General features: G+C 34.7%; 1 protein-coding gene across 1 annotated transcript; it reads right to left on the bottom strand.

The window, feature by feature from the left end:
* Positions 1-1,058: 1,058 nt before the first annotated feature.
* Positions 1,059-24,298, bottom strand: LOC123871734 (protein dimmed). The gene is made up of 5 exons (XM_045915669.1): positions 24,069-24,298; positions 8,328-8,480; positions 4,782-5,005; positions 4,329-4,468; positions 1,059-3,466 (listed from the first exon to the last, which is right to left on the bottom strand). Exons 2-5 carry the CDS (start codon positions 8,470-8,472, stop codon positions 3,340-3,342), a joined length of 636 nt encoding a protein of 211 aa, XP_045771625.1. The 5' UTR covers positions 8,473-8,480; positions 24,069-24,298; the 3' UTR covers positions 1,059-3,339.

Raw genomic sequence — 24,298 nt, 5'->3', positions numbered from 1 at the left:
GCTCCTTTGAGTCAATAATATTTTTTTATATTACGTATGTTTCTTGATGAAGGGAGTCTTCTAACGAGGGCATCAAAACACCGCTATCGGTTCTCGGAAAGTTTAATTTGCTGCTTCGTTTGTATCGATATCAATGAGTTTCATGGCATATTACAAAAAGACGAGGCCTTGGTGAGGCATTAATATTTTGCCTTTAGGATTTTGCAAACCATACCTACCTACCTATTATACAAAAAAATGCATACCCTATTAATTAGCGTTGACGGCATTTACACAATAGGTAGGTAAGTATATACACTTCATTTTTTTAAATAAAAAATAGCGGGAATATGAGCAGGCGGGTCACCTCATGTTAAGTAATTACCACCGCCCATAATATTTGCAGGACCAGAGCTATCGCCGATGCGTTACCGGCCTTTCAGCAATTTGTTGGTCCACCCCTTGAATAACCCCATGTTGTAACCAGGTTGGAACACCGCCGATGAGAGTTGATTCCACATTTTTTATGTGCGTGGAAAAAAGATCTGGTGCAACGGGCGGTCGATGTGCACCAGGCACCCAGGTCTAGTAGGTATAATAGTCACAGATTAATAGAGGATACTACTTAATAGTTATCTGTGGTGGTGAGGGTGAAATTGCTTGTGGTGGGGTGCGGTGCGATAAATTTTTGAAAAGAGCAACCGTCGAGTTTTTTGCTTTTTTCTTCTTCGTAAGAAGAGAATTCCGAATCAGTTGTATATTCACTTGACGATTCAAAGCACTTTTTTTTTTAAAGAATATTAGCCATTTTAAGCATGACTAACATTCCCCTTTCCCCTCCAACTAAGCGTAAAGCTTGTGCTAGGAGTGGGTGCGACAATAGTCCAACGGGTGGGGTTTGAACCGCCGACCTTTCGGATTTCAGTCCGCTCCTATAACCGTTGAGCTATTGAGGCTTAAAACTTACTATTAATAAAAGCTTCTTTAAGTAAACAATCGTACTAGCTATGTTCGAGGTAACGGTGATGAAGTTTTCGAAATTAACTAGTTAGGTTAGCTATTGAGAGGGGATAGAGCAGAAAATATTTAAATGCGTATTTATTATCTGCATGTATATAAATTTTATTTTATGTAATAACATTTATCATATTTCGGTATTATCGCCGAGTCGTCCTTAGCATGTAAAGAATATTTATCTCAAGACCTTAACATTAATCTAAATCACAAATGTCTAAAATATATTAGGTATTTTATTTCTATAAATAAGTAGGTGATTTGACAAAAATGCAATTGCATTCTTTAAAAATAACTATAATTTTTTAACTTAAAAATATATCTAAATTAATCGGTAACTTTCAATTGAGATTACTGTAATAATAATAATTATTATTAAATAATAGATAGGTAGGCACACCAAATCATCACGTAGGTACATATCTATGCGTAGGTACTACATAGGTAATCGACACTCGTACTTAATATGTTGCTTGAATTTCCAGTTGACATAATATTCTCATATCCATGAAAACTTTTACCGTAAATCTTCGGCAAAATGTAGTTCGGGTAGGTACCTATATTAAATACCTAATGGCCTCCGGTCATCTCGCCACGCAATCTTGTCTGTCCTACACCTAGAGATGTTTTTAAAGATGCCAGAAGCTTGTGAACGATGTTCTTAATGAAGCGAACCTCCGAGGCTGACCGAAGCGAAGAGAGCACCCATTAGTTACGATATACTCGTAGGTTCGAGTAGGTGAAGCTGAATGAAGGAACGACGAAGTGAGTCTTACCTACCTACCTACAATACCTAGCACTATACCTACCGACAGGTTAAATAATTCTGAATTCTGCGGCTGCCTATATCTAACGCTTGAAATAAGCGACAAAACAAAAAATAAAGTCGGTAGCATGTCGGTAGTTAGAGATAGACAAACATACTTATCTATCTTTGAAAAAATTGACTGTAGGTATACCTGCACCAAAGTATATATGAAAAAAAATTAAAATACAGATAATACTTGACTTTAATACATAATATAATAAATTATGTACTTAATTGGCACCCTGGGAGAGATCTCTGCAAGTATCTAAATTACTAGGTAGAGTCCGTACTGTAGTAATCCGTAGGTAATCGTATTCCGATGTCTAATTCCGATGTCTAGGTAAGTTTTTGAAAATTTGAGATCGGAAAAATGAAAAATATAGTTCTAAAATATAGGGTTAGGAACACATTTACGCATTATTCTGTGATAGTAATAATTATTTTTAAGGAATGTAATTAGTTAGGCAGGTAGGTACTAGGTACCACTACGATGCGGAAACATTTTTTTGTACTCGTGGCACATCAACAATGATTTACAAAGACATAAGTTAGGTGTTTAATCATTTTATTCTGCTCTTTCTTCAGATTAATACTGATAATCCTGCCAAACTGTATGTCGTAACGTTAGAGAAAGTTGCAACTATTTTAGCCGTAATAGTGTATACCTAGTAGTACTTTTATATTATTCTGTGGCCGTAAGTAATTAATTTAACATACAAAAGCGAATGCCTTGAAGTTCTTTACAAAATACCTACTTATCTCTACCACAGTTTGGTTTCTCGAAGGCATGGACATATAAGTTTCTCAAATATTGTAGGTAAGTACTAAGTACCTAATGGTTTGAACTATAATTAATTTGTCGGCATCCACCGAAATGCCGAACAAGCCTTTAAAATATCACCTAACAAAAAAATTTGGTAAATTAATGGAACACCTAGGCATGCATACCTTTCGTTTTCATTTTCGGTATGGTAGTAGGCAACGTTCATATTGTACATTTAACATCTTACTACCTAGTTCAAACTCATAAATTACCTAATCATCACAAAAGTACATCTACGACTAGGTAAAACGGTAAAAATATAGCATGTTTGTTCTTGGTCTCCTCCTAACAATGCCAGTAGTCGTAGGATCAATATAGCAAGCATTTAAATAGCAAATTAGATTATAGATCTAACATTAGAGAGCTTTACAAACAACGAAGAACATCCTTCATTGAGTTAGAATTCTAATCGTCTAAATTAGACCTACTCCTAAACTTTAAAATTAATTCGAGCAAGTTTTTTTGTAACTGAGTAGGTAGGTATAAGTAGTCACTTGTAATCATTTGACCGCAAAAACTCTCTGTGTTAACTCTATACATATGAATTTGTATCAATAAAGCTTTATCCACATCAAGGTATGCAACGGAGATTTTGTATTCACGACGAGGCTTTAAATTCCATTGGTCAATGATGTGTGGAAAGCTTAATGGAAATCGCATTCGTGCTCATTTCTAATGGTATTTCAGAGGCCGGTGCTTAGGAAGTGTGGCCTCGTCAAAGGCATCCCTGTTGTAACGGTGATGGGTCTTCCCTGTCTTGATCGTTCGGCAAGTTATTGTTCTGTTCCTGATCCCGGCTTAGAACAAATACCGGTTCTACGTTTTCGTCATCGCTGTTGAATCTGTGGATAAGAAAGGAAATAGGTAGGTTAATTTAACTTAATATTATCTAACTGGCTGACGCTCGCGACTTTGTTTGGGTGGATTTAGGTTTTTATAAATCCATTGGGAACTCTTTCATTTTCCGGTATAAAAATAAGCCTGTGCCACTCTCTAGGTCTAAAAATATACTCTGGATGCAAAAAAAACCACATCGTTCCGTTGCTTCGTTGCGACGTGATTGAAGAACAAGTAACAAACCAATAAACCAACAAATAAACACTTTCGCATCTACGAGTGTCATATGGGTAGTGATGGTCTTTCTTAGTAGTCGTGTTGTCTTGGGATAATAATGCGGCGGCGGGTGGATGCCTAAATCCTTCCAGTATAGGTACAACTTGACTAAGAGAAAGTGATTTCGAATTTAAGATTTTACGTTTTACAGTTACGACAGTGTTCTCCGACTTCTGAGGTACGGAGGAAACGAAAGGCCAAATTCGGTCGATCACACACATTTTAATGCTTTTTAGGGTTCCGTACCTCAAAAGGAAAAACGGAACCCTTATAGGATCACTTTGTTGTTTGTCTGTCTGTCCGTCGTCCGTCCGTCGTGTCTTTCAAGAAAACCTATAGGATTAAACCTACCTACCTACCAGCCAAATTTCATGATTCTAGGTCAACAGGAAGTACCCTATAGGTTTCATAACAGACACGAAAGACCGACAGAGAGACAGACAACGAAGTTTTTATTTTTATTTTATTCAGCCAATGCCTACTGTAGGTATCTAAGCCGGAAATTTAAGCATAATTGGTATTTAATACTAATTAAATACCAATTATGCTTAAATTTCTAATTAGGTATTTAATTAGTTTAGGTAAACTTACTGGTAACGAGACACCTCTCCTCTCATTGTGCATATGGCATTAGTGAGTGCTTTCACATAATTTTTGGCAAGGGTTAGTGTTTCTATCTTCGATAGACTTCGGTTGTCCTTTTTCACGTGAGGAATTACGCGACGGAGATCCTGAAAAAAAAACAAAAATGATTAAATAAATTGTTCATCGTTCAAAAAACATATGTAGGTACAAGTATCTTCTATACATCTTAAAATGTACCTACAGTTCATTCTAAATTAAATTCTTAAATATAAATCAAATTCATTCGAACGGACAGACCGACAACGAAGGCTTAGTAATAGCTGGATCCCACTGGATAGCAGCATTTAAGTGCGGAACCCTAGAAATATGCGTAACGTGAATACCTTGGAAATATAATAGAGTAATTAAAAGCATCAATATTGCTTGTATTTTCGCTAATTTTATTAATTATTTAATTACCTCGAACGCACGGTTCAGCGAGTGCATCCGCATGCGCTCCCGTTCATTGCTCTCCAATCGACGCAGGTTGCGTTCCCGGGCCGAGATGCCGCAGCGGCGCCGGCGGCCGGGCCCGCTGGAGCCGCTCGTGGTGCCCGACGACGACGAGCTCGCGGGCGTCCGCCGCGGCCTACATACTCGACGAGGAATTTGTTCGTCGCTACCACTGCCGCTGTCATAGAAATCTGAAACATTTATGTTTATATTTTACACTATTTATTTATTACCTGACTGCGGCAAAGCCAAAAGGAACCCTTCCTTTTAGCCTGGACCTACCTTTGTCAAAAGGAAGGGTCTCTTTTGGCAAAGGTAGGTCTCAGCTGCAACACAGTGTAAGCAAAATAGGAAATTTTCCGAACCAGTAAAACAAGATTGACTTTCTTTTTCCATTAAAACTAGTTTTGTTACAATTTAGTATTTTTATTTACATTTGTACGAATAACTTATCGTTTTCGAGCTTGTTTCCTTTCCTTGCAGATTGGATATCTTGTTATTGTTATCGAACATGTTACATATTAATAGAATCTATAAGACATAATGAAGGATGCATACATGCACTCTTTAAACAAGTCTTTTTAACCCCCAAACCAAAAAGAGGGGTGTTATAAGTTTGACGTATGTATATGTGTATCTGTCTGTGGCATCGTAGCTCCTAAACTAATGAACCGATTTTAATTTAGTTTTTTTTTTGTTTTAAAGGTGGCTTGATTGAGAGTGTTCTTAGCTATAATCCAAGAAAATCGGTGCAGCCGTTTGAATAAGCTGTTATCAGCTCTTTTCTAATTACTGTAACCTTCACTTGTCGGGGGTGTTATAAATTTTTAATTTACACTTGTTTAAAATTTTGTTTGAACGACTCGCGCACCCCCTTTGCCGATAGACCTATTTATGGATGTCAGTTTTCACGCAAGTGCCAACAACTCTAGAAGTTTTGAGTTTCAACTCAATTGGACGCATAGTTCGCATTCAACCCAAAGAAGGCAAACACACGAATTAATATTATTAATTAATTCTTAAAATGTGGATGTTAACTTGAGCAATGTTAACTTGTTGTGTTTCCGTTGAAATTCTTTACTGATTTCGGCTACTTTCAATTGGACTTATTTTCTAACAAGTGTAAATTAAAAATTTTCAACACCCCCGACAAATCATTTTCAAATAAATAATTATGTATATCTAGGCAACGTCCATCTTGACAGCTTGACATTTGTCAATTGACACTTGAATATTATGAACCTAAGGGTTATCTAACCTTCTTTTCTACAAGAAAACTAGAAAATAGCTGATAACTTTTAAACGGCTGAACCAATTTTTTTGGATTATAGCTAAGAACACTCTCGATCAAGCCACCTTTCAAACAAAAAAAAGTAAATTAAAATCGGTTCATTCGTTTAGACGCTACGATGCCACAGACAGATACACAGATACATAGATACACAGATACACAGATACACAGATACACAGACACACAGACACACAGATACACACGTCAAACTTATAACACCCCTATTTTTGGGTCGGGGGTTAAAAATATGCCAAGGTTCCAACAATCAAATTAAAATATTACGAGCATTTGCGCGCGACTTCGTCCGCGATCGTTATATGGCCGATAATCCTTTCTTAGATGTCTACGTCATAAGAGCTATTTGCATGAAAATTGAACCTGATCCGGCCAGTTTTATTTATCTAAGAAGATTTTTGCATATTTTTTTATCCGACCGTGTCTATCTCAATAATGAGTAGGCCCTTACCTAATACATACACCTAATTTTTGCAGTCAGTTGCATGTTTGTAGCTTATTAATTAATTACTAGAATTTGTGTAGCGATATGCAGAATCAATTATTTAACTTTAGTTATTAAAGTTCATTACGCTTACAATGAAACATGTAGATTAGTTAGTTGAATATGTATTATTGGTACAAAAAATTATATTTAGGCACAGACAGCCACAGCCAAAAGGTAAATTAGGTAGCATTTTATTTTTCGCGTTGGCGTGAACTGCGTGGGAGGCTCGGGCATCACTTTTCTTATCATAAAATTTTATCTCCATTAATACGTCACTATGATTACGTGCCATTTACAACGAACATTTTCAAGGAAACATTATGATATCTATATTCTATACCGACGCATGTGTTACCTATATATATTTACTAGTTAAACTCATCAGGTTTTGCACGGGTGAGCTATTCCTTAGAATCTATGGCATAGATACAATATGCGCTATATGATCTAAGTAGGTACTACATATTATATTTTAATCTTCCTCATTGAATGTTTTGAATAATTATTATTATCATTTGAATGATAAATAATTGAAACCCCGTTACTATTGAATTCCACTGACTAGAAGCTTATCTAAAACTTAGCTATTACACTGAACGCGAAAGATTTGCTGTTTTGAGGGGTTTCGTCCTCCAGCTCCGAAACTATCCATCAGACCTTCACTAATACCTTAGTAAAAAAATGTGAAGATCGGTTAATGGAGTAAAATCCACAAAAATATATTCATCCCCTGTCCTGAACCCTATTTTTTTTCGGGATACAAACTATCCTAAATCCGGAGTATCAAGCTCTACTAATCTAGTCTGAAAGTGTTTGTATTTCATTGGATCACCGACCTACTTGGGAATTAACGCGATCAAGTAAGATCGCCCGAACATTGCAAGTGGCTAGATTGAAACTTGAGTATTACGTGACGTGACTGCACGCTCGAAATGTTTGCGTAAGCGCGGTACAAAGTTACAGACAAATCGATTTGTACGCGGCTACGGGTGATTTTCGTAATGCCTTATCTATAAACATCGTCATTTCCACTATTTTTACTCTACACGCGTGATGTATTGTATCTAAGCTTAATTATTTTTTGTTGCCTACTCTGGTCTTGCTGTATGTCTGTATGTTCACCATCACAGTTTTGAGTATAATATGACATCTAGCTACTACGAGTATTTTATCTGTGACTAGCTCTCGTCGACGTGAGTTAAGTTTTTTTTTGGAAAATCTCTATGAAACTCATTGTTTTGCGAGAACAAAAACATCCGTAAGTAATAGGTACGCTTTTCGCTGGATGCAAGCCATTACAACTTACTTTAAGTTGATTAGTTAAGCCCTACGACAACCGATAAAATAAATAAGCAAGCAAATAATTAGGTACGGATAACGTACTTTTTGATTACAGTTACATTTGTTGAAATATAACGTTAATTTATTTATACTTAGGTATATTACTTCGGCAGGATTATTTCCAGGCAAGTGCGTGCATTCAGAGATTACTCTAAAACATTCTATAGCAAGGATGCGTGACGTACTCCTGCAATGTTCTAACTTTCTAAGTTTAAGTAGCCTCACTAGCTCAACGGTTAAAGTAGCGGACGATCTGAAAGGTCGGCGGTTCAAACCCACCCGTTGCACTTGTCATACCTACACAAGCTTTAAATACGCTTAATTTATTGGGAAAGGAAAATAATTTTCAACATTATAAAGAGTCGGTTTTCGAACGTACCATCAGCTTGTTCTATTTTAAGATCAGCATCTTCTTGTTTTTTGTCATAATATTCTGTGGCGTCCTCTTCATAGCAGATCATCATTTGGTCGGGCGATGCCGCTTCTGAACCGCCACCGCCTTCAGTGCTGGCCCATTGGGGCATTTTGACACCTGAAATAAGCCATACAAAAATCTGACTAAAACCAATTTAAAGTGGGCTCTACACTGGACAACTGCGAATCACGAGTGTAGATGTTGTTCACGGCTTCGTTCGCGTTCGCGCTTCTCGCTTTTCCCCGATCAGTGTCGGTTTTTTGGTCCGCGACAAAGGGTTTGCGGCGCGCGAACGTGAACGCATCTACACTCGCATTTTTCTGCAGTAGCGGACAGGACATTTTAAGGAGGTCACGAACAAGACTGTGAAGATTTGCGAGTGTGGAAGAGACCCAGTTCACGCGTGGATCGCGGCATACATTCACGGCGTGAAATAACGGCGCGACTTCACGTGCGAGTGTAAGCCGGCTATAGCTAAACTAATGTCTAAACCAATTTACGAGACATTTCACCGCGGTCAATAGGCTTATCTGGTGACAGAAGGGCTGGCTCACTTTTTGCTGCTAGCTATCTAGCTGTACAGCGTGAAAATGCAGCCAGTAATCTTAGCTCCACTCCACGCGGGCATTGTACAGTAATTAGATTAGATAGGGTCTAGCTTTAAGTTTTATTGTAACATTTTCAAAAAAATCTTAATGGTCAACAAAGGTGAAAACAATAAAAGAGTCGGAAGGCTTGTACCAGGTGCAAGAAACAAAAGTCAAATTTTTCGATGATGAAAATGTATGTAATCTCAGCAGATATTCGGCAATGACTTCTAGGCTTTGATGCTACTGACGTCATTTGAATCATATTTTCGCTACTGAAAAGCGCATCTTTTCAGCTTTGGTTGTTCTTGTACTCTTGAGGGTCTTGCTGGCTATGTATGATCTGCGTCTTTTAATCCCCGACCCAAAAAGAGGGGTGTTATAAGTTTAACGTGTACATCTGTGTATCTATGTATCTGTCTTTGGCATCATAGCTCCTGAACTAATGAACCGATTTTAATTTAGTTTTGTTTGTTTGAAAGGTGGCTTGATCGAAAGTGTTCTTAGCTATAATCAAAAAAAATCTGTTTAGCCATTTGAAAGTTATCAGCTCTTTTCTAGTTACTTAACCTTCACTTGTCGGGGGAGTTATACATTTTTCATTTAATCTTGTTTCTATAGTAGTTAGGTATAATTTTTATAAAGAGCAACAATGTGATTTATTGCTTTGTACTAAATGATAGTATAAAACTTTCAAAGTACTATTAATTAATGTTAACGAAAAATAGCTACTTAGGCACCTCAGTTGAATCTTCTATTTCATTTGTTCCTAAGTCGAATCGTGCTAAGATTTATTTCCAGTATATTACATTGATCTTAAACAAGTGAAACTGATTACTTTAATGCAAATTATAAAATGAAAGTACCTACCTACATAACGGCATAATAACTGAATTATTGCGGAACACTGTTGCCAACGAGAAGTGCACGCTTTAAATTATATTATACTTATATTGATTAAATGTTGAATTTATTTGATAACCGTGCTGTAATCAATAGTAAACGTGTACAATGCATTAACGTTTTAGATAAGGTGTGTGTTTAGGGGAACTTCCGTACATTTTTAACCCCCGACCCAAAAAGAGGGGTGTTATAAGTTTGACGTGTGTATCTGTGTATCTGTGTGTCTGTGTATCTGTGTATCTGTGTATCTGTCTGTGGCATCGTAGCGCCTAAACGAATGAACCGATTTTAATTTAGTTTTTTTTGTTTGAAAGGTGGCTTGATCGAGAGTGTTCTTAGCTATAATCCAAAAAAATTGGTTCAGCCGTTTAAGAGTTATCAGCTCTTTTCTAATTTTCTTGATGAAAAGAAGGTTAGATAATCGTTAGGTTCTTAATATTATGTCAATTGACAAATGTCAAGCTGTCAAGATGGACGTTGCCTAAATACATAATTATTTATTTGAAAATGATGTTTTGGAAAACTCAAATACTTTGGATCGTCGGGGGTGTTATAAATTTTTAATTTACACTTGTTACTAAATAAAATGTATGTGGGTAGGTAAGATTTTAGGCTTTTCCTAGGAACTCTTATCTGGAAAGAGGAAGACAAACCAACAAACACGGTTCCGTGTTTTTAAACCCCGACCCAAAAAGAGGGGTGTTATAAGTTTGACGTGTGTATCTGTATGTGGCATCGTAGCTCCTAAACTAACGAACCGATTTTAATTTAGTTTTTTTTTGATTGATAGGTGGCTTGATCGAGAGTGTTCCTAGCTATAATCCAAGAAAATCGGTTCAGCCGTTTGAAAGTTATCTGCTCTTTTCTAGTTACTGTAACTTTCATTTGTGGGGGGTGTTATAAATTTTTAATTTACACTTGTTAATAAAGTATGGATGACACTTGGATTTCATTTACCTGGAGCCTGCTGCTCGTAGGCCCCCGGTTTGATATCTATACTATGCTCTTAAATTTCCTACATTCTATCCTTCTTACCTATATTTATACGAGGGAGGAAATCTTTGCCCATGAATTTTGCATTGTGATCTTTCAAGTGATATGTTATTATTATTGCCACGTTTTGCTATCACATCATAATATTAAATGTAAGAAACGTAATTTAATACTTTTCAAACATTGAAAAGTGAAATCTAACTTTCTCCACATGAAAATACTTAGGTAGGTATATATTTGATATCTTAGTACCTGTATACTTCACATCTAAAGACGTATGTTTCATAGTTAAACCTAAAGTTATAAAAGTAAAGTGAAGTTAGTATTAATTGTACTTACATATTATAACAGAAAACATATATTTTGATTATGGTGTTCGCTATATGGAGGAACAGCATGTGGTCTAAGGAGATGGTCACACTATTCAGATGATTATAATATTAAAACTGCTTTAAAACTTATAATACTTACAATAATATTGTAAACTATAGGTACCTATACCTAACTATAGGTAGGTTTATTTTGTTAGGAATAATAGCCTCTACAAAGCATAATCACAAAGGCTGTGTAGGAGTCTAATTTAATAGTCAATCTCCTGGGATGCTGTGGCAGATTGCAACGTGCGACGTGTATTGTACCTACAGCTTGTTTTTACTTTAGTTGTTTGGATTATACTTCAGAAAACTCTCTTGATACAGCTGGCAAACAGCAAGTGTACAAGTCGATAAATTAACATGAAAACATTTAAGTTTAATAATAATCTTATAGCATAAGTATTATAAAATATAATAATATTTAAAGTTAGCCTTATCTAATAACTGTACAAATCATGTACACGTGGAATGTTGCCTAGAATACTGGCTGCATTTCCAAGCTGGGCAGCCAGGCTATCGTTTGCACAAAAAATGAGCCAGCCCTTCTGTCACCAGATAAGGCTATTAAACCGTGGGGCCAATGCACGTTGTGTCCACATTAGGACCCATCCCTGTGCCCAGGGAACCAGCGTCAATCCATCAGGTCTCGTGCTATCATTCCGACTAATCCCTGCCGGCTCAATGGGCGTAGGAATATCTATGGTGACAAGAGCCCTTTTGATTGTATATCATATAGCATATGTATAACATCAATAAAAAAATAGTCGACAGATCGCCTGTCCCACGGCTATGTGAACATTACTCAAACAGCAGGATTGAAGAAATAAAATTCTGTATTCGAAAAAATGGTATCTTAGGTACGAAGTTCTGTAACAATCGGTGCAGTATACCTAAGTTATTTTAATACCAAGATTTAAAAAAAATATTATGTTAAAAGTGGTGCTACATAAAATTTTCCAATAAAAACGTCTGTTCCAGAGTGATCACGAGCCTGTATTCGCCTTTAACTGAAGGCGGGGCTTGGTCGCCAGGCGACCAGAGGCGCCCTAGAGGCGCCGTGCGCGACAAATGACATTACAGTTAACACCCGTGACTATACAATATGAGTGACGCTCAGGCAGCGCTCAGGATGATCATTAATTATTTGTTGTTCTCTACAGGGGTTTACAACACTTAATTGTACACATACATAAGGGTAAACTGTTCCTTAATCTGAGGGATAAACTGATTGACGTACCTACTATATCAATGTAATAATTAAACGGAGTCTAGAACGCAGTTTAGATTTTGCATGTAATAGTACGTTTCCTTAATGCTGTAGACCCCCTAGGATTTTCGGAATTTGTAAAGAAGAGCTGAGTTTCTATGAAAAAGGACCCCGGATGGGTTCAAAACTAGTCGGGCTTACATCGACTAAATACGTGAATATAGCCGTAACAACTTATACATCTAATGAAAATTACTCACGATATTAGTTTGTACGTTAAAATTAAAAAAAAAACCCTAAGCGAAGTCGGGGCGAGTCAACTAGTTTGATTTATTTTAAGCCAGTTTCATTCTTGTTTTAAATTATAGTTACCTACATTTTAAGGAGTAGGTATTGGTATGCTTCAAGAGATCGTTTTGAACCGGTTTTCATGGCCTTAAATATAATGATCGTAAATTGATCGAAAGTATTTTTTTAAAATTGAATAACAGATGTCACAATCAAAATGGATTGCTAAAATGTCGGACTTTTGATATTACAACTTCTATTTTATATTTGACAATATTACAATAAAACTAAAGCCTTATCTAACAAATCAAGCCACCGTGGAAATTGTATTTTAATTATTTATATTGCCATGCAATTTATATTTTAATTATTCTAAAGCTATTAAACTATGAAGGTATTTAAGTGTAGCACATAATAAATAAATATAATAAATAATAAATAAATATAATAAAGGTACCTATAGCTTGGCTTAAGCTGTAAGCTGATTTATAGGTCCATGGTAAAGCAGGTGTTTATAACGTAGTACATAATATAATTTTTTACCCAAAAAACACACAAAAAAGCACAACTCCCAACCACACTTGAGGAATTAAAGTCATTCTAGTGTAGTTTAGAGTTGGTACGCACATTTTTCATATTTAGGAGGTAGATTCCTTAAAATTTTTTTTCTTAAATTTTTTTATTATTGTGCAGTTGTAAAAGTTTTTTTTTTAACAGTTCTTAGCTCTTATCAACGAGTAATAGTCACGAACCAACTATATATATCATGAAGTACGCTTATTTAACGATGTAAAAAGACTAAACCGCAAAAATTACCAATTTATTTTTATTAGGTTACTAACATCTTTTGATAATAAAAGTTTACTTTATCGTTCCGAAAATCATATTATAAATTTAAACTCGTGCCAGTTGAAATACAACGGTTAAAATACTTGAACAAAATATTAATATTAACTAATTCCATGTACGTAGTAATATTAATGTGCTACGCTACTGCCACGTGGCAAATGCTACGTGATTTTTGCTACGCCGCCGCCGCTACGAATGTCGAAAGGGCTGCGTTTTTCCTTCAGTAATATGAACGACTTTCCTTTGATTTCAAGAACTTATTTATTTACATCGATTGATCTAATATATTATATTATGTATTATTTTTGTTATATTTATAGTTGGCTAGCGATCGGATGCAATGATGATGATGAATACCAAATAAATATTTTGTACTTACATGTCTTGGATGAGGTTAATGTATTTTGTTTGTATTCCCAAATATGCATCAATTTTAAATTGTATTCCTCATGCTGAAAATTACAGCTACATAGCTAGATATATATAGCTATATATAATAAGAACTAAGGCAAGGTATAAGTGAGAAGTGAAGACATACGAAAGAAGACAAAACTTACAGACGCCTTGAAACATGCCTTAAAACTGAAATGGAAGTGGGCTGGTCATGTATCGAGATTTACAGATGAAAGATGGACAGGAAAAATCTCTACTTGGCCAGGTCCAGCAGGCAAAAGAAAAATTGGTAGACCGAAGGCGCGCTGGTCGAACGATATTGTACAAATAGCAGGAATAAATTGGCTTGAAAGTGCCAAAGACAGAAAAAAATGGCACCAGCTGGAGGAGGCCTATACCCAAGAGGGATCCTTATCTAAGAAAGAAGAATATAATATTAAATAAAATATACTAAGTTTTACTAACTTACTAACAAACACTCGTATTCACATACACACAAGTATACATTCAGATACACACACACACATACAAACACACACACACACACACATACAAACACACACACACACTTCATACGCTCACCATAGCAATCAAAAATACTAATAGAGAAATACTTACTAACATTAAATTAATACTAGATATAAAATGTAAATAACTTAAAAAATAATATGTAAATAATTAGAATTAAGATAAGATAAGGAGTAAATAAAGGCTTTGAAATTGAAATTGAAAAGGCAAGGTAAAAATAGGTTTCGAAGTGAAACTTCTTTATACGAATAGAAAAGAATTTTTCAACTATAAGATTGGTTTGCGCTTGAAGTTTTTTTTTATCTACTACCTAGCTCTAAGTACCCATTAGCTTATATGCGTTAAAACCACTAGCGTGCCACCTCTTCTACTATATCTCTAGTTGATGGTACTATGTCAGTAACCTTCCCTCAAGTCCCAACAACAAGTGTACAAAGTTTCAACTCAGTCAGACGAACGATGTGCAAACGGAGGTAGAGATAAGGAACAGACTGACAGATGAATATTATTTTTTGTATGTAATATTATGCTACAAACTTAGAATACCTACCGTAATCTTCCCACGCGTCCTATAATCTGCGCGTGTACCTTTAGTCTATAAATACTAACTATCCTGTTATTGATCGTATTTTAGTAACATTCAAAATCTCAACAAGATAAATTTCAGTATTTTTTCAATATTTCTGTAATATTCAAAATCCCAACCAGACAAAATTCACCTATTTTGAATCGAAATTATATTAATTTTTCGGATACTTTATATAAAAATATTATATAATATAATATACACAATTGTGACTTTTTATTTGAAAATATCAATTTTAGTGGTTTTTTATTCGATAACATTATAATGCTTTATGTAGTTAGCAATTGATTGCGGTTGGCAATTTATCGACATATTCTTATATGTCGATAAATCGTCGTAGAATGCGTTCCGGAAAAATAGAGATAGTACTCAAAGTACAAGACGTATGTATAACTGCTAAATGCTGAAAACCAGCGCTGCATTTTGCTGCAGCACGCTGCAGCTTTATGCTGAGTGGGGAACCTTATTTAATCCACGGTAAGCTAATTCGTTTTAAGGTTTACTTACATATTTGTATGCGCGATAATGTAAATGTATTCGTGGACAAATAGGTAAAATGTTTATCTACCTAAATTCATAAATTATATATTTATGTAGTTAAGTAGCAAGTAGTAGTAGCAAGTAAGTTAAAAAAATCTTCATTCCCAAATAGCAAAGCAGAAATATTTGGATACGAAGCACTTGGACTCTCTCGTCTGGTGAATGTAACGAATGCATGACTTAAATTATTCATTGGTCGAATTTATATTCTGTGTACCGCGATCCTTATTCTGTGGTGCCTAGTTGGAGTCTCATCAAAACTTTCATTAGAGAAATTTTTGATACATAATACCAAAACCGACCAAGTGCGAGTCGGACTCGCACAAGAAGGGTTCCGTACCAAGATATAACACTATATTTATACGCCTGGCTAGGTGCGGTATCTAGTTACTCGAGTTTGTGCTATAAACGAACACTTAGGACGTAGTAGGTGTGTACAGTGCGCTTGGGACACAGTGGTGTACCTCTAAATTCGTGGGCGAAGTGGGGCCCACTTCGCTCACGAATTTAGCGTAAGCCCCTGCTGAAAAAATTAAAATTCAAGACCCCTTTAGCAATACTTTCAATCGAAGCGAGTATAGCTGCAAAAAATAATTACAAATCTTTAATCAATAGAGGACTTCAGTAAAGCAAAAAGCTGAAGAACATTATACTTTTAACTTTTGTAACAAATGAAATCACGCAAGTAACAAAATAAAACCTTTTTTCAAATCGATATTATGTGTTTCAATATTCTCCCACCGCGCATTTATATTTTTTCACTATCATGAGCAAAATATATGTCGTGTCAAAGCATTTTTGGTAGGATAGACCTCTTGGGCAGATTTTGGGAACGAAAGAAAAGGGGCCTTGCTGGTTGATGCGATTTTGCCCACGTCTATATTAGTCCACGCTACGCCTCTGGCCGCCAAATCATTCCTGTGCTTGCTGTGCGCTGTTTTATATGCCTTTACAAAAGCCATAATATTATAGATATCTTTTTCCAGACAGACTGTACAACTGTACGTAAGCAATTTGCGTCAATGTCGTAACAAACACTTGTTTCAATAAAGGGTTTTCTTTAATTGCGCCTTATATATTATCATTTTCCATAAAGAAACTTTTGTTTTATTCACTCTCGAACAATAAATTTTACTAATTCTAGTATTTGAAGTAAGTATAGAATATAGATTTAAATTAAATACGAGAATTAGTATGTATTGTTCGAGAATGAATAAGATGCAGTAGATATGTACCTATAGGTAAAATGTTAAAAATTAAGCAATTACACAATAGATTTTTCTATGTGAAGCCTTTGAATCTGTAAAATCCTTCTTCTTTGAATCTGAATAACAAAAAGAATCGTGATCTAAGAAAGTGTTTAGTTATTACCTAAATCTGGAATCTTTTGATTATATAAATATTGTAAGAATATTTCCGATTAGCCGAATTCGAACCTATCAATCTATCCGTTATCTGTCTATAAGTTACTTAGCGAGTATTTAAGTGCCAAAATAGACCACACAATTTTTAACGAATAAAAACCTATCGACATATTGCAGATATATCCTGCTTTCCTAATGAAAGTAGATTGTTTTTTCGAGGCTTAAACATATTATATTACCTACCTATCAGCATCGCTAACTCAAGAAACCAGTAGGTACTTACTTATGTTAGGTACATAAATTCATCAGCCGCTGCATAATATTACTTCAATATTATAACACTTACTTATAAGCTTAATAAAACGCGTTCAACGCGTTCAATCATTGACATTTGCGTGACATTTGGAACTACGGATAGTCAGTGAGGCCAACACAGACATACATGATTCTAGGTAGATATAGCGTGGTTCAGAATTTTATTGTCCATTTTTAATAAATAATTGATAATGATACGATTTGAGATAACACCACTTCACAAAGGATTGCATTGGCTAAGTAACAATGACTCGAATAATATATCAGGTACTCCAAAATGATGACCAGATTTCTAAAAGAATAAAAGTACCGTGGTCTAAACGGACTACATGCCATCCAGAGGGATGCAGTAACGCAATTTTTGATATTTTGCGACTACAACGTATTCGCATTATTTCTCAAATGTAAAGTTTGGCGATTTGTTGAATATTTATAATTTTTTCTTAGTTACTAATTACCTAGTTAGTTACAGGCCGCTTAATTACCACTAGCAAACCGTTGTTGGTCATAACATCTCATCATAGTTTTTACTAACTCGCTTTCTTGTGCTTGTTTTTCGATTCTGTAAAAATTTTGCAATCGATTTTTTCTCGAAATAAAACTATATTAATACAATTTACATTTTCCTCGTCTCGTACACATATCTACTTGTAACTAGCACATAGTTTTTACACATACCTATTTCTAATTATCTATTGCCACTCATGCTAGCATTTCACTGTTAACTGTTTCGAATCTAATTTATTTTTAATTTAACTGTTCGTTAAATTTTTATCTTGTTGATGAGATAACGTATTAAATTCCATGTCCAGTAAGCTACGTAGCTAACAAGTCCGCGTGGCAGGCGACCTTCGTTCGCCATACACTTTCACCTTGCTTCCACCGTTAGCCCACTTAGATTTATGTGTATTATTATTGTACTACAAAAAATTGCATAACAATGTGCGAGTACTTTGAAAGAATACTTTCTGTTCCAACTTCCAGTTCCAATTTCCTTACAATGTTTTGAATCTATATATTGGCAGTCATCTTTTAAATATTAAAAAAAGCTGCCCTGTTCTTTATAAGCATACGTGTACTAAAAAAGCCGGTGAAGTGCGAGGGTTCCGTAGCTAGGAGTAAACAAAACAAGTAGCTATTTGGTTAAATAAATCTGTCAAAAGTTTCAAAAGCTATTTGGGTTTGCGAAACTAAATTTTTGTAAGTTTATGTAAGAGGTGAGTTTTATATTAAGTACCTGGTAGTTACATACAATTTTATATTACACCATCACCACCTCACTTTTGTATAACTTTGGAAAAGATTTATTCCAGATTTCTTAAATAAACTTGGAGTTAGAGACTTTATATTTCCTATAAAGTAGAACATTTTTCACCATGCAAAGAAACCTTAAAAATATATATAAATACTTTTCAGAATGTGCAAATGAAGCCCTTCCATAATATTACACTTGATCTCGTAACCTAACCTTAAATTTTTATTTCCAGCCCGACTATAAGCAAATGACCATAAATCTTTTTAAATCAGATCTCTAGGGATAAGTATTAGTATGTAGTTTGCGCGGAAACCTATAAGATATTCTACCCTTTCACATACTTGCTCCAATTGCTACATAACTGCAGTCGCTTATGGATAATATAAAGCAATACTAGTTTTTCCTAGTTCCACAAATTAGAACACTGTGGTGCAAAAATAAATAAAAATGGACGCGATAAGTCTAAAGTCGGCATTTACTTATGTGATAAGCAGAACATTTTTATTTTAAAGGCTAGCTACCTGACTACGTATTGTAATAACTAGCATATTTATGACTTCATAAATCCACCTACCTACTTATAATTAAACTGTAACTGGACCATTTCTCCTACAGTAATTAATTATTTTATGAAAATTTTAATCGGAGGAAGCATTATTATCGAAATAGTTTTTTTTTAAATTTTGTCACGTTCACACATAATGTTGAAACTACTGAACAGATTTTATGTATACTGATGTTTATAATAATTTGCATACTTGACTTTTTAATTGAAAACATCGAGTTGTGAAGTTAAGTTAAGTGTTAAGAAGAAGAATTCATTAGTCTTAGGTACTTTCCCTTACTAATTTTAGTCACTTCTATTGGAAAATTGTATTACCTCATTTTTAACAGCCTTTTAAAATTTAACTAAAATAATCCAAAACAAAAGATACGCCTAATCTAATCATAATAATATGTAATATCATTTTATCGTGTTCCTAGTCATAAATTACGTCACTGTTTTCTGGTATAATAACGCAATGTTTTCTAATTTCGCTCTTATTTTACGAATTTATCGGTACGAAAATATTACCTTCTATAAGCTCGTGATAGGAAGTTATAGGATACCTAGTTCTATTATTATATGATTGCATTGGGATCATTTTCTATTACTTTCATCTTCAGGATATAAATAAAAATTTTCAAAAGAAAAATAAAACCGACTTCAAAAACCAAAAACACTAAAAAGTAGAAAATAATTTTTGTTTAGCTACACATGTAATGTACCTAGGTATGAAGTCGAGCGAGCATATTAAAACAAAATTAGAAATCCAAGAGTGAAGCTCGCCCGACTTCATACCTAGGTACATTACATGTGTAGCTAAACAAAAATTATTTTCTACTTTTTAGTGTTTTTGGTTTTTGAAGTCGGTTTTATTTTTCTTTTGAAAATTTTTTATTTCACAATTTTTAGTGGCCCCACTGTACTATAATATGCTATGCCCAGTTAAAACCCTACTGTTTACTAAGCTATTACAGTGATCGCGAGCAATTTGCTCTTATCCATTGAGGAGTTCTGTTCTCCATCTCCGAAGATATTCATCAGATCTTCACCAAATTTATATGGGACCACCTGCACAGTATACCCTTTCAAACAAAAAAAAATTTTCCAAATCGGTCCAGGGGTCTTTGAGTAATCGGGGAACATACATAAAAAAAAAAAAAAAAGATCCCGACGAATTGAGAACCTCCTCCTTTTTTGGAAGTCGGTTAATGATCTACATTCAAAACGCCCCATGCATAGGTGCAGCCTATAATAGGTAATATTATATAGTAATAGATAAGTATTATCAGGAAATTAAGTAGGTAATCTTGGTGTATAGGCCTTATATAGGTACCTACTTATTAGGAGAAGATTTTATACGTGAGAGCATTTACTTGCTACGTGCATTGTAAAATTTTATATTTGACATGTAACATGTAATACTGAAACGTGTGTGAATGTGTAATTAATTACACGCAAACATTTACCATATCGAATAATAAAACATATCCAGCTGGTCAAACTTACAACAAATAGATTGTATCCATTCGTTTGTTTTCAATGGTATCTATTTGAACGACATTATATTTTAGTTTTATTTTCATTTGTCTCATATAGAATCATCGTTGATGCAAAGGTACCTAATATTATGAATAATGATACAATAAAATATTACAATAAAACTTAAGAGGGCTCTCTCCGTCACTCGTTTCATACAATCGTAGTTCCAATTTCATTTGAATATTAAACAACCAAAGTCCATGAAATTTTGCAGACATATTTTTTTTTTAATTTTTTTTTTATTCACTATAGGTAAGCGCTTGACCACAATCACACCTGATGGAAAAAACATATGATGACATATTCTAGAAACTAATATCTATGTCTGTGGTTTTCCAGATTTCTGTTAAAATATTCGGTTTCAAAGTTACGCGGTCTTAAAATTTTCATACAAATCTTTGAGCCCCTGTAATTTTAAAACTACATATTTTTAGAAAAATCTAAAACACTACAGACACAGATATTAGTTTCTAGAATATGTCTGCAAAATTTCATGGACTTTGGTTGCTTAATATTCAAATGAAATTGGAACTACGATTGTATGAAACGAGTGACGGAGAGAGCCCTGTTAAAGCTAGCCTATATGAAAAGCCGATTGTTTCCATTTTTCGTCAAGTTGCTTACATATACCTACTATTTTAAAGAATGTAAAATTTTACCTAAGTAAGTATGTATTACATAGCTACAACTGAAGTAAGAATAATTTAATTAGTTAACTAGGTAGGTACATATCTCATACAGCTGTGCAATAAAAATTCTCAAAAATAAATACAAAAACGTGACTGCGATTGCAAGAATGAAAGTCGATGAGCAAGATCTAAGATTGCCTTCCACAATATTAGTACTATGATTTCGAAAAAGTACATTCCGCAGGCAACTAGGTACCTGCCTGTTACTTATTTCTCAGTGTCTCAACTTACCTAGCTCAGGCCAGATTGAGTTTTTCCACAAAATTTGATGACCTATCAGATAGGTACCTAGGTCTTCTTTTTAGGTCCTAGAGTACCTACTAATAATACACAATTTACTTTCCATTTAAATTTTCAGTCATGATAACTTGAGATTAATTTACTACTGGCACAAAATTACCCTTCTTATTTTTACCCGACTCGGCGAAGCCCAAAAGGTGGGTTATATTATATGTTTAACTTATCTGTATGTGCCTCGGTATGTATGTCCGCTCATAACTACTCAAGGGCTTAGCCGACTTTAATAAACGATAGGTACCTCATTAGATTCGTCTTCGTGGCGTGAGCGCCACTGGATCGCAGATCGTAATTATACTTGACTAGCTGACGCCCGCGACTTCGTCCGCGTGGATTTAGGCTTATCGAAACCCCGTGGGAACTGATTGATTTTCCGGCATAAAAAGTAGCCTATGTGCTAATCCAGGATACTATCTATCTCCATTCCGAATTTCAGCCAAATCCGTCCTGTGGTTTTAGCGTGAAGGAGTAACAAACATACACACACACTCACACACATACACACAAACTTTCGCCTTTATAATATTAGTGTGATAGTGTGAAGTGTGATGTGATGTGATGTGATAAATAAAAATGGCGGATTTCAATGTGCGAGCTGAAAAAGATGCAAATTTTTAAATTACTTGTGTGGGTACTACTGCATATTATTATTCGTACTGTGCTACCTGGATTGTTTACCCTACCCATTACATTATTTTATTTCAATACTTAATTTATTAAGAAACGACACTGAAAGTGAAGGCACGTATTCACTTTCGCTTGCGATTGTGCTTCGAGAAGCTAACAAATTACCTATAACAGTATAGGTAGCTATACCTAGGTATTTTAGGTCTCTGACGCAAGTCTGATGCACGGCAAATATTGTATCTATGTATATCTATCTACTACATATAAAACACTTTAGAAAAAATAAATTGGTAACTTTGATGACTAAAAAAATGTGTGATATGACTAAATATTTTATTTTTGAAATGAAAATAAAGGATTCTAAATGATAAGCTGTAAGTTTCTAAGCATAGTAATTGGTGTCAAAAACATTTCAGGAATACGCTCTCCTTGTTAGTTGATTGTCCTACGTCTACTTAGATTTTTTAAAGATTAAAAATACTTTTTAAGAACAATAAAATGAAATAATTCATTTCATGACTAACCCAAAGCCCAGCGCACTACTGAGCGGATATCTCCTCTCAGAATGAGAAGGAATTTGGCCATACATAGTCCGCCACGTTGGCCGAGTGCGGATTGGCAGACAAATTTTCATTTAAAAGTCAAAGTCAAATCATTTATTCAAAGTAGGTACAATTGTACTCCTTTTGATGGTCGACATTGTTAAATTTGTGGTGATAATTAATTACGTAACTTAAAACTAAAGCTACGAGGGTTCCATACGCGCCCAAGTCTGAGAAGAGCCCACAACAAACTCAACCGGGTATTCATTTTTTTTACATCTACTCAGGTTGATATCACTGGATTTATGACATGCGCTAAGGTGTGACGACAATAGTTGGTGGGTACATTTTGTTTCTTGTTATTGCACATTAGTTACGTATCTAAGTATGTTTTGCTATTATAGTACGTATAGTACCTACTATTATAATATTATCCTGTACTAACTATTGATTTCATGTAGGTATGGAAATGTGGGCAGGCAGGTACATAAGAAAATTGAAAATAATATTTAATAAAGGTACTTTGAAAATCGTAGTAGCTCTGAGACAAGTGTTTAGATATTCAGGGAACATATTTTTTTCATTTTGCATGTTAGGTTTTTGTTTTCCGTATTTTTAAACTCATAGTACTTAAGTAAACAACAGAAGCATATTACATTTAAAGTAATTTACTTTATCAATGATATAAATATTATTTGAAACCAAGCGTGAAACTTGAACTTAAATTAGGTATTATTTATCTATCACGGTTTTTCCTCACCGAATATAACGTTACATTTCATACCTATCCAACTTGCATAGATAACTGGTGTCTATTAAAGTTTCTAATACACTAATCTTGAAATGCAATATCTGCAAAACACTTAATAGTAAGTGGTAATGTAGGTAATAGTTGCATAATATTCATTAACTCGTAAGATATAAAAGATCTCTTTCTAAAAATATGTGGAAGATAATATTTGCATATCATTTTCTTTATCTGTTACGAATTCTTAACGAAAGAAGGCATTTTAAAGCTTACGAATAATTTAGTATAGTATCTACCTAACTATATAAAGTTTATTTGACCAGACACAGAAATAACATTAAGAATTTAATGTAGATAACTTTGTCTTAACTAATCATACATACATGATTACTAAATTAAATTAAACTAAACACATGATTTAAGAAAATATTGTTTGTCAATCTATTCGTGTATTTTAACAAAGAATTCGCCTTTCACTTAGCAGTCAGAGCTGACACGTAGGTTAAATTTTGGTTTGAGTCGGGATCAACTTACCTTGCGATGCCGTAGTCGACTCCCAGGAAGTGCACAGAGTAATTTTCACTGCGTTATCATGTTCCAAACAGGATTGCACGTAGCGAAAGTGATAGTTATCGCGTATTCGTGCGCGGCGAGATGCGAACCCGTCAACGTAAACGTGTCGGTTCTAGCGGTTTGTACGTAGCGGTGCGGCACAGGCATTCACGTCGGCCACTCGGCTCGTATTGGAATGAGTAGTGCGCGGA

This window comes from Maniola jurtina, chromosome 14 (assembly GCF_905333055.1).
Source record: "Maniola jurtina chromosome 14, ilManJurt1.1, whole genome shotgun sequence".
NCBI lineage: Eukaryota > Metazoa > Arthropoda > Insecta > Lepidoptera > Nymphalidae > Maniola > Maniola jurtina.
Note: the sequence above shows the minus strand (reverse complement) of the source record. Positions and strands in the feature narration are given on the sequence as shown.

Coding starts and splice junctions, on each gene's coding strand:
- LOC123871734 (XM_045915669.1), bottom strand. CDS start 8,472: ATGCCCCAATGGGCCAGCACTGAAGGCGGTGGCGGTTCAGAAGCGGCA. Junction 4,469..4,781: donor CGCTGAACCGTGCGTTCGAG/GTAATTAAATAA, acceptor TTTTTTTTTCAG/GATCTCCGTCGCGTAATTCC. Junction 3,467..4,328: donor GGAGAGGTGTCTCGTTACCA/GTAAGTTTACCT, acceptor TCTTATCCACAG/ATTCAACAGCGATGACGAAA.